The sequence below is a fragment of the Limulus polyphemus genome, unplaced genomic scaffold (genome assembly GCF_000517525.1).
Source record: "Limulus polyphemus unplaced genomic scaffold, Limulus_polyphemus-2.1.2 Scaffold456, whole genome shotgun sequence".
Classification (NCBI taxonomy): Eukaryota; Metazoa; Arthropoda; class Merostomata; order Xiphosura; family Limulidae; genus Limulus; species Limulus polyphemus.
Genome location: NW_013666066.1, coordinates 184,385 through 195,262, shown reverse-complemented (window position 1 = coordinate 195,262; position 10,878 = coordinate 184,385). Strand labels below are relative to the sequence as shown.

General features: G+C 32.1%; 2 protein-coding genes across 4 annotated transcripts in view; one reads left to right on the top strand and one right to left on the bottom strand.

Moving 5' to 3' along the window:
- The window catches only part of LOC106458396 (enhancer of mRNA-decapping protein 3-like), a 22,968-nt gene that overhangs the window by 9,503 nt on the left and 2,587 nt on the right, over positions 1-10,878 (top strand). For 2 of the 3 annotated variants that reach the window (XM_022384586.1, XM_022384588.1), the window contains exons 4-6: positions 1,693-2,019; positions 5,934-6,087; positions 10,017-10,243. In XM_022384586.1, the coding sequence (XP_022240294.1) occupies positions 1,693-2,019; positions 5,934-6,087; positions 10,017-10,243 (708 nt within the window). The remainder of the gene's footprint in view (positions 1-1,692; positions 2,020-5,933; positions 6,088-10,016; positions 10,244-10,878) is intronic. The other variant, XM_013917906.2, reaches the window with a different exon arrangement.
- Positions 6,386-10,878, bottom strand: part of LOC106458403 (galactose-1-phosphate uridylyltransferase-like) — a 38,780-nt gene continuing 34,287 nt past the window's right edge. The window contains exon 13 of the transcript XR_002610368.1: positions 6,386-6,952. The gene's annotated coding sequence lies outside the window, so the exon portion shown is untranslated. The remainder of the gene's footprint in view (positions 6,953-10,878) is intronic.

Below are 10,878 nucleotides of genomic sequence, written 5' to 3'. Positions count from 1 at the left end.
TTTCCTTAAAACAAAGAACAGTAAATAAAGAAGTTAAGCAAACAATTATATCTTCTAGTTACGACCTTTGTACTCGTTTACTGCTTGATTTTGCATGTGGAGGATATGAAAAAAAAATTTTGGGGGGGGTTATATATACATTTGAATAACTAAAAATATCATAAATTACTACATTAATACCATATAATTCCATTATAATTTATCAAGCTTAGTAACTAAGATGTATTTTAGTCTAAAAAAATATAAAATTTTGAGCAGACTAAAGATGCACCCGACCTTGTTGAAATATTGGTTCAAAAGAAAGAAATGGCACCAAATCCATTAAAATAGATGATAAAGCCACTAGGGGGACATTCTGAGCTTTCGATTGGTTATTCCTGACATATATAGAGGTAAGTGTATAAAAGGGAGCATTTCCAAAAATGGAAGAGGTGGGCAGGGTGCTACTGTGTTTGATTTATTACATGAGCAATATCTTAGCAAATTGAAAAGATACGAGGCCCTTATTTTATATTCTAGCTTGTCAATATCGGTACTTTGAGTTTCTAATTCGTAAGAAACTACAGACTTAGTATTTGGACTTCACAAACATCTAATTGGAACCAGTGCTGCATTCAACATACCACTTGACACACAAAAATCAATGTTTATCTGTTTTTTTTTAATATTTGCTTTTAAATTAAGAAATTGATTAATATATAATACTAAAATTTGAATTATAATCTACAGTTTGATACCAAAGTTATTGACATAAATTCATAATAAAAGTTTGAATGCGAGTCAACAAATGAGATGACATGACCTTTCACCCATGTTCTGTCTGTCAAGGGTTAACTTTAATACTGATATCTAAAGCAGTTTTTTTGTTAGACTTCCATCAGAGATTCATCACTCTGTAAATAAAATGAGTATTAGGGTTCATCACTTCATAGATGATTTTTTAGTGTTTTTCACAGCAGTTTTGACATTCCACACATCATGAAAGCTAGCATTTTGCTTCTAAGTTTGTGATGAATGACATATGTTGAGGTATATCTTTGAAACTGAGCAGCATGGAACTCCCTGTACACTGTGAATACATTATCCTGTATCTCTAAACTCTCATTAAAGTTTTGCCACCTGTTATATCAAATAACCAATTTTCTTTAAAGGTTAGTGAACTCTTCTTATGTATCTTTACTTGAGCTTGTTGCATGTAGCAGTTGCTGACCTTTATAAACTTTGCACAGAAGTGCATCAGAGGGTCATTATTTGCATGCAGGTTCAGTGCAGAGGAGTCCATTACTGACCTGGGGTGTGGAGTCTCAATACTCCTGATAATATAACTTATGAATCTGTTACTATGCAGTGCGTCAGTTTTAAATATTGAACGGCAGATAATGATTGGCATAAAAAGTAGCCAAATTTATCTCTGACTTAATTTAGTATGTGAAGCAGGTTATATTATTTAAACTAAATATTTCCAAGATGTATATTTCCATTGTTGCTTCTTTGGACCTTTTATGATTTTTTATAGTTGGATTAAGAGTGGCTTTGTTATGTTTTGATTTTTGACAGTGGTTTAGTGAAAGTCTCATCATACATTTGCTGTTTCTTATTTAATATTTAACAGTAATTAGCTGTTTGTTGTTGGTATTTTTAGATGCTCCAATTATGTAAAAGACTGATAAAACTACCATATCCTTATTCCAGGTGATGGACGTAAAAAAATAACGACACCAAAAAAGATAGAAGGAAAAAAACGGCTTACTGAACGAGATGAAGCATGTTTTAGTGCTCCTGTAGACAGCTATATTTTGGAGCATGAGTTTGACTTTGAGAAAAATTTAGCTTTATTTGATAAACAAGCTATTTTTGAAGAGATTGAAGCACATTCAAAACCTGATGTTGTTCGCCTTGTTGACATTAACAGACGTCAGACAGCCAAGTACAGATGTGATGAAAATGTTCTTTTGAGTGAACCAGTTACATATAGAGAGATAACTGTACCTTGTGTGGTTGAAAAAGAATATGTTACAGGTAGGATAAAGTTTTCATTATTTGAAGTCTTCAATTTGTTAACTTCCTATCAGTCATACTTAATAGACTATTAAAACAATTGTGCTTCTAAGAAAACTTGTGTGTTAAAACAGTTCAATATCATAATGTACTGGTATTGTGTATAGAGCTGGACAATTTAATTGATTAATCAGTGTATTCAATTCATCAAAATAATGATTTAATTAATCAATCAAAATTACAGTGAAATCATTTAATCAAAATTAATGTTCCTGATTATTACTGTTTATGATAATTCCAACAATCGATTACCCCAAATATTGATTATAGCAACTGTCATGAAAATAATCAGTCAATTGAAATTAGGATTAAATTAATCAACTAATCAAAATTAGGGTTTTTAATTATTATTGTTTTTGATTATTCCAACTAGCTAAGTAATTGAAATATTGCTACATTGTTTGTTCATTATTAAGCAAAAAGCTACATAATGGGCTGTTTCTGCTCTACCCAATTTTAGTCTCGTAAATTATTGTTTTTTTTTTTACTTCCGTGTTGTTCAGCTTTAGTGATTTGGGGCATCTGATTTGTTTCCCACTGCCACCAATCTTACTTGCCCTGTCTTTGTTATGGCAAATCTGCTAAAACTATTTGCAACCTGTCATTAACTTTGAACTGCAGACTAGAGGGAGGAAACTTTCTGGCAGCACCAGCCACCACTCTTTTTCTCTCTTGTTTTTTTTTTTTTCTTTTGAATTGATGACTAGAGGGAAGGCAACTGTACTAATTGTTTAATCAAATGTAATCAATTAATGGGGCCTTTGTTAATCAATTAACAACTTCCATTAATTGCCCAGCTCTAATTGTGTACTTATATTCTTTATTAAGCAAATGTTTTTTTGTGAAATTTTCTTTCTATGACTTTCTGAGGAACCGAGTGAAGCAGTAATGACATATAATCTTGTACTTTTTATCATTTAACTTGTTCTTTAGAAAGGCAGAAAGTACAATGTACTTGTAAAGGTAAAGTGAAAACACATAATGCTAGAAAAGTAGCAAATTTTGTTTGAAACACCCCTTAAAATTAATCTAATTTATTAAGAGTTTGGCAAGACTAGTCAATTTCTTGATCCTTAAAATTCTTTTTATAGGCATGGTTTGATTAAAACAAATATTTGTAAATGGATATGAAATACCTGCATTATTCATTGTCAATATTTATTAATGTAAAAGACCTTTATGTATTGAAAATTTTTTCAACTTTAAAATTGCCAGCTCATCAAAATTTATATTATGAATTGAAACTTAGCAGAAATGATTATCCAACTCCAACAATAGGCCTCCACATATCTTAGACCATATTATTTTACATATGGTATTACTCCAGTAATAGGGCTTCTCAGTAGCACAGTGGTATGTCTGCGGACTTACAACGCTAGAATCCGGGTTTTGATACCCGTGGTGGGCAGAGCACAGGTAGCCCATTGTGTAGCTTTGTGCTTAATTACAAACAAACCAATAATAGGTCTCTGTGTATACTAGACCATATTATTTTACATATGGTGCTACTCCAGTAATAGGGCCCTCCAGTAGCACAGCAGTATGTCTGCGGACTTACAATGCTAGAATCCGGGTTTTATTATTTTACATACAGTGCTACTTCAACAATAGGCCTTTATGTATCCTAGACTGTATTATTTTACATAAAGTGCTACTCCAACAATAGGCCTTTATGTATCCTAAACCATATTATTTTACATATAGTGCTACTTCAACAATAGGCCTTCATGTATTCTAGACCATCTTAATTTACATAGTGTTACTCTCACAATAAGCCTTCATGTATTCTAGACCATATTAATTTACATACAGTGTTACTCCAACAATAGACCTTCATGTATCTTAGACCATATTAGTTTACATATAGTGCTTCTCCAACAGTAGGCTTCCATGTATCCATTTTACATATGGTCAATGATCTGGAGTTCCTACTGTCATAGCAAACTGGGGTGACAAGCACTTAAAAACTATGGACTCGTATATAATCATAGTACTTTGGTGATTGTTTTTCAAGAACTATTTAAACAAATTTGTCCAGAGTGAAAAAGGACTTTGTCAGTAGGATTTATTGGGGATTCACTTGTGTATTATGTGAGCAAAGTTGGTGTTTTGAGTTCATTTGTAGTGAATGATGGCAGAAACATTAGAGAAAGGTAAAGATAATTAAGAATATGGAGTCACTGTTAGAAATTAAAAATTAATAGACCAAAAGTAAAAATTTAATAGTAATTTTTAAACCAGTGAAGACAAATTAATTGTTTACTTGAAGAGTAAATGACTTGCGCTGTTGATTGGTCAAAAATTACTTCTGACTCAATCACTAATGATGAGGTAGGATTTCATTGGAAGAAAATCTGTTCAGGAATTACCGAATTAATGTAGATCTACCTATAGAGTTATATTGTAATCAGTTAATAAAGTTTCACCACTAAATGTGTGTAATAACGTTGTGATTATAAATAAGAAATGTCATTCCACATATGTTAACAAAAGTAAAGCTTATTTTTTAACTTGAAGTTTTTTCAATGATTTTTTACTGTGAATCACAATTCATCTTAATTTTAACTGCATTAATTACTTCTTTAAGATCACACATTAATAACTAACTTAGACTAAATTGAAATATTTTAATATCTACTACTATCAGTAAGTTTAGAATTACATGTAGATGTGTTTTTATTTACTCAAATTTCATCGCTTTCATTGTTAAGCTTGTTTTTGTTGGGAACTTACTCGTTGATAGGTAACCATCTTTACTCAAGACCAAAGCATTGTGGTTGGCAAGCATAGTCTGTGCATAGGTAGATATAATTGGGAAAGCAAATAAGAGACCATTTATTTAAAATGTGCCACTTCCATTGTTCTTTGTTTTCTACAAGGAATTTCAAAGGCTAGACAGGGTGTCCCTAATTCTGTTTAGAATGAATGTTGTTGTAAAATATACTTCTGAAAAATACAGTCACTAGGGCAAAAGTATGCTTTTAAATTTAAACATCTGGTTGTAGTGCCTTTTGTACAATGTTAAAAGCTTGGATTTTACATATAATTTGGCTAATTTTAGGCCTGAGAAATGTTGGATAATCATTCTCATCATTTGTCATGATTCAGTAAGTTTTAATTATGTATGAAACTAGAATTTTTTAACATAATTGGATGACAGAACTATTTGGGATAAGTCAGTACAAGGTTAGATGAATCTTAGAAGTAATTTATGAATCGATGTATGCAGTAATAGTTGTAGTATTGTGTTTTGTAAGACATGTCAATGACACGTATGAAGCATTTGTATGAAATCTGTAATCCAGAAGATTTTGTCAGCATATTGTTCTTTACAGTAGTTATTTCTGTCATATGAATAATGTCCTTTATTATCGACATATTCTTCTACCTTACTGTGGTTGTTTCTGTTATTTGAATAGTTTACTTTATTGTCAACATATTCTACTACTTAACAGATTGTTCCTGTTGTTTGAATAGTTTACCTTATTGTCAACGTATTGTTTTACTTTACAGATTGTTCCTGTTGTTTGAATAGTTTACCTTATCGTCAACATATTGTTTTACTTTACAGATTGTTCCTGTTGTTTGAATAGTTTACCTTATTGTCAACATATTGTTTTGCTTTACAGATTGTTCCTGTTGTTTGAATAGTTTACCTTATTGTCAGCATATTGTTTTACTTTACAGATTGTTCCTGTTGTTTGAATAGTTTACCTTATTGTCAACATATTGCCCTACCTTACAGAGATTATTTCTATTTGAATAATATACCTGATCGTCAACATTCTCTGCTTTTCAGAGATTGTGTTTTAAATAAAATGGTCCTGTTGTTTTAATAGTGTACTTGATTGTTGTATGTTTGGAACATTGTTTAGATACTGGCTTGGTGGTACCAAGTATATCCAAAGAGCTGCGATCACGGTTAATAGAGGCATCTGACCGCTTTGGTTTCTCAACTGAAAGAAGACTGGAGATGGCTGGGCGAGCTGCTAGTGAGATGGTCCTCCAATTGGCTGGGGGCAATCACAGGTAAAAAAAATCAATAATAATAATAATCATTCCGAGTACAACACGTGCACTTCCAATTTTTTGTTATTGCCTTGGTATAAATCAACTAGTCCACAGGTACTAAATTGAAGTATTGATAGAGCTATTTTATTGACCAACTAGTCTAAAATGTTTCATATTATGGAAGTAGAGTAATGAAAAGCTAAAGGTAGACCACTCTTTTATGTAGAGAAATACAGAGAACATACTACATCAATGAAGTCTGACATTTAAGCCACCTGGTATTTAATACAAGAAAAAATAATTAATGACCTTTTATAACTGGTACCATTTTTATTACAGGTACAGCACAAAATAGCTGAGAAATGATTAAAAAAGGTATAGTAAATATTATAATTAAATATAAAGAGTAAAGAATTACAATGGAATTTTAGGCAGAGTAGACATAGAAGGTTTGAGAACTTTAATTGACTGCAACTGCCTGTTGAAAGAAAAGGAGACAAAGTGGTGGTTGTCTCTCTGTTCAATAGTAGCAGTGGTTGTCATCTTTCTGTTGAATACTAGTGGTGGTTGTCTTTCCATTGAATACTAGTGGTGGTTGCCTTTCCATTGAATACTAGTGGTGGTTGCCTTTCCATTGAATACTAGTGGTGGTTGTCTTTCTATTGAATACTAGTGGTGGTTGTCTTTCTGTTGAATACTAGTGGCAGTCATCTTTCTGTTGAATACTAGTGGCAGTCATCTTTCTGTTGAATACTAGTGGAGGTCTTCTTTCTGTTGAATACTAGTGGAGGTCGTCTTTCTGTTGAATACTAGTGGAGGTCGTCTTTCTGTTGAATACTAGTGGTGGTCGTCTTTCTGTTGAATACTAGTGGAGATCATCTTTCTGTTGAAACAACATGAAGATGAGTTGGGTTACAGCTCTCTGGTTTGGGGCAATAGTTGTTGAGAAGACCTTGGAGAATTTACAATGGTAGCATAAATAGAATGGGCTGATTTTCATCTTCAGGTCACTTTAACACAAGCTGTGGGAGGTTTAGATAATGTTTGGGTGGATTGAGATGGGAGTATTGTGACTGGTTGGTGAAACACGTGAAGATCAATCATGGGTATAAACTCCTGTTTTTTATGCCTGAGTCTCTGTATAATGAGGGTTTCAGTATGTTGTTATAGAAAGGTTCCTTGGTTTTCCTTGCTTTCCAAAAGTGATGTGAGATTGTAATTGTTCCATTAATACTGCATGTTCTGCAATGAAGTAATTCTGTGGTTTCAAAGTCTTGATCACTCTTTGTTGTTTTCATTCTTGCTCCAAAACATCTTACAGTTCTATGTTTTAAATAAAATGGCTACACTTCCAATTTCATCCAATAGCTTAAAAACCACCATAACACTGTTTCAAATGTGTTGACATCTACTGGAAACCTCACAGAGCTCTGATCTATCCTTGCCAAAACAAATGATTCATGATAAACACAGAAACATTGTTTATGACATACCATGTTCCTGAAAACAGACCTACAGTGTAGGAACTGGAAGATATTTTAAGACAAGAATGGAAAGAGACCAACAATTTGTGGCTACCATTGATCAGCACTTATGTATTCCATTAACCATGACTAAGAACAACCAACCAATCACAACACCCCATTCTTAGTCCTTCCGGACAATATATTCTCCTCCCACACCTGCAGTACATGCCAATCTGAGCTGAAGACAAAAGAGAGAAGGCTTTTTACAATGTCATTCACTCTTCTTTTGCTACCTTTGTAGAACTTTTGACCTCCAAGGTCTTCTTTACAATTGTCACACATTTCATTTTGTTTTATCATGAATACTCTGCTTAAACCATCTAAAAAAGCATGTATTTCTGTTGTTTAAACAGATTTTGAGATACTATTGTGGTTACTATAGATTCTGTAACCATCATAAATAATGTTAATGGATAATCTTGTAACTGTCCTGTCTTGTTTTTATGTTTGCCTATCAGGTACATAGTATACTTGTAAATCACTCATAATGATGGAGAGATACTGTTTTGTAAAACATACACATAAGTTCAGTGACATTGTGGCAACTAGTATTCATAAATCATTATAGAATGTTATGAAAGCATTCTGTCTTTAATATGACAAAGTTTATAAATAAAAATACCTTCCTGAAAAACTGTATGAAGAGTATGTTTTGAAATTTAAAGTTAACTGGATGTACTGATTGAAGTGTAAAATATTTTATCACAATTTTTTCTTCTACCCCCTTTTCCTACACAAAAGTATCATGAAGAGTTTCTATATTTATTTGAGTTTATTAACATACATTTCTTGTACAGTATATTAATCGGATAACGTGAGTGTGTGTATCAGTGTCAAGTGCTTGCTTATTGCTATTAAAGAGCGAAATATGTTAAACGTTTATTACTACCAAATATCTTTTATCCTCTGTACAGTTCAAAATTTGTGTCAGAATTTCCGCACTATGCTTTCTACTTCCTGACCTAGAATACAATGAAAAAGGTTCAAGAGTGCTATTTCAGTCTCTTTTCAGAGCGCACACCTACTTTTGTTTACGATAACATTTCATTTATTTTCTGCATAGTTTTTACTAAATATGTGGTGATGAAATAAGTGATGAGTAGGTGCATTTGGAGATACAGACAAATTTGTTTTAGTTAAATTCTATAATTTTCGTTCATAATTCAACAATGGTTTCCAATCATTTTTGACGGGCTTTTATACTAGTTTTAATATAATGTACTCAACCTCTATACTTTAGAAAATAGTTTAAATATAATCACATGTGTTGAAATGGATTTTGCAAAAAGATATCCTTAAATGCATATATATACATACATATATACACACACACACTTCTTGATGTACACATAGGACTAAACATGTGAGGTTTACCTCCTATAATAAAAATATTATGAACCATTTAAACTTTGGAAAGCTTCTTGCATAGGATTACCTGTAACAATAAAAGATTTATTTGAAATGATCTTGCAATAAATATGCTGGTTTTTATTTAAAAGTTTGTATATAGCTTACTTAAAATTTATGACAAGAGAAAATGAAGGAAAAAGTTGATATGAAGAGAAATAAAATTTCTTTTGTTATCAAATTTTTATTCACTTCTTTGGAAGCAACTTGATTTAGAGAGGCACTGGTAGAGAAGTACCATAATTTTTCTAAAATATCAGAATGCAGCAAGTTGTCTGTAACTTATTAAAATATTTGTTGTATGAATACATCAGTACGGGACATACAATCTTGTTTAATTATCTACTGAAACAGTACACGTCTCTTCCTTTTTTGTAACATGTTTTGACATAACTATATTTGTTCGTGTTAATTTTAAACATAATTACCTCATTATTTTGGTGCAGATCAAAACAACAACTGCATTACATCAGGAAGGACTTGAGAATAAGTTAGAAATCAAAATTTCATCAGAAAAACAAACACAAAGACAATAGTTATGTATATTGTGTGGACATTGTAGAACCTACACATACTGCTGTTATGTAGGTGTGATAGTAAGAACATAAGGCATATTAATACATAATAACTTTGTGTATAAAAATTCACTAAATTACACGAAGATGATGAGAAAAATATGATTAAAACATGGATGCGTGAAATGAGCTTTCAGTACTGGTTTGGTACTTTTGTATATTCATGAGTAAACATTTTTAAATCCGACGTAGGTGTGCTGGTGTAGGTGACATTACAGTCATTAGTTGTATATTAGCATAAAACTAAAGAATATATAGTTGTTAAAGTTCTCAGTTTAGAACATATTATGATCAGTGAGGACACACTTAAGAATATTTTCACTATTTAACTTTGCCAGGTGCAAATTAATAAAAATAGGACTGCTGAATTTTACTCTTGTACATTAATAAATAAAACCAGCACCTATGCGACATTTCTCAATGTCATTTTTACATACAGGTTGAACCCACAGAACTCCCATCAGAGACCCACAGCAGTTGTGATATGCACGTCACATCAGCAGGGAGCACAAGCTGTAAACTGTGGCCGCCATCTTGCAAATCATGGTGTCCAAGTAACGGTTCTCCATCCTGCAGTACATGAGGCAGAAGACCTTTGGTTTACAAAAGAACTAAAGTTGTTTAAGTTGACAGGAGGGAAGACTACTTCCAGTGTAGCAGGTGTGTGTACGTGTATCTAACCTATATAAAAGCCAGTGTGAGTGTGTGTGTGTCATGTCACATCATGCTTGATTTCTGGAAATAGGAGGAGTCATAAAAGCCAAAATGCATTTATCCAGATAAAATAATTCAATTACTGTCTGCCCATTACGATTTTAGTGACAGGGTGCAAGGGAGCCATGAAACCTTATAAGTGTAGTGAGTGTTGGGATCATCTAGCCTAGAGCCAAGTGCATAAAATTTATCATGAAATTAAAAATGTTGATTCAATTTTAAACTTAAATTGTTAAATTAAGATATTTTCTGTTATATTACCAATGTTTTTTTTTAAAAACCTCTTAATCAACAGAGACCCTAAATTAAGAAATCAAAATATATTTTTCCTGTTTTGTTGTCAATACATTTTATACTTTCAGTACATAGACTAACAACAATATTAGGTTATACATAAAAGCCATTGTTAGAACGCAGTGTTACCAAAACGTTTCTATATATTAGAAGTTGTTAATCTAACTGATTTTTAACAATAATTATTCTATGAGTATGTCACAAATTCATTTCATGAATGTTCTTAATTTTGACTGGCTCACAAAGGTACTTACAGTCATTTGACTGCCTCAACTGCACTTTTCTGTCTCTTT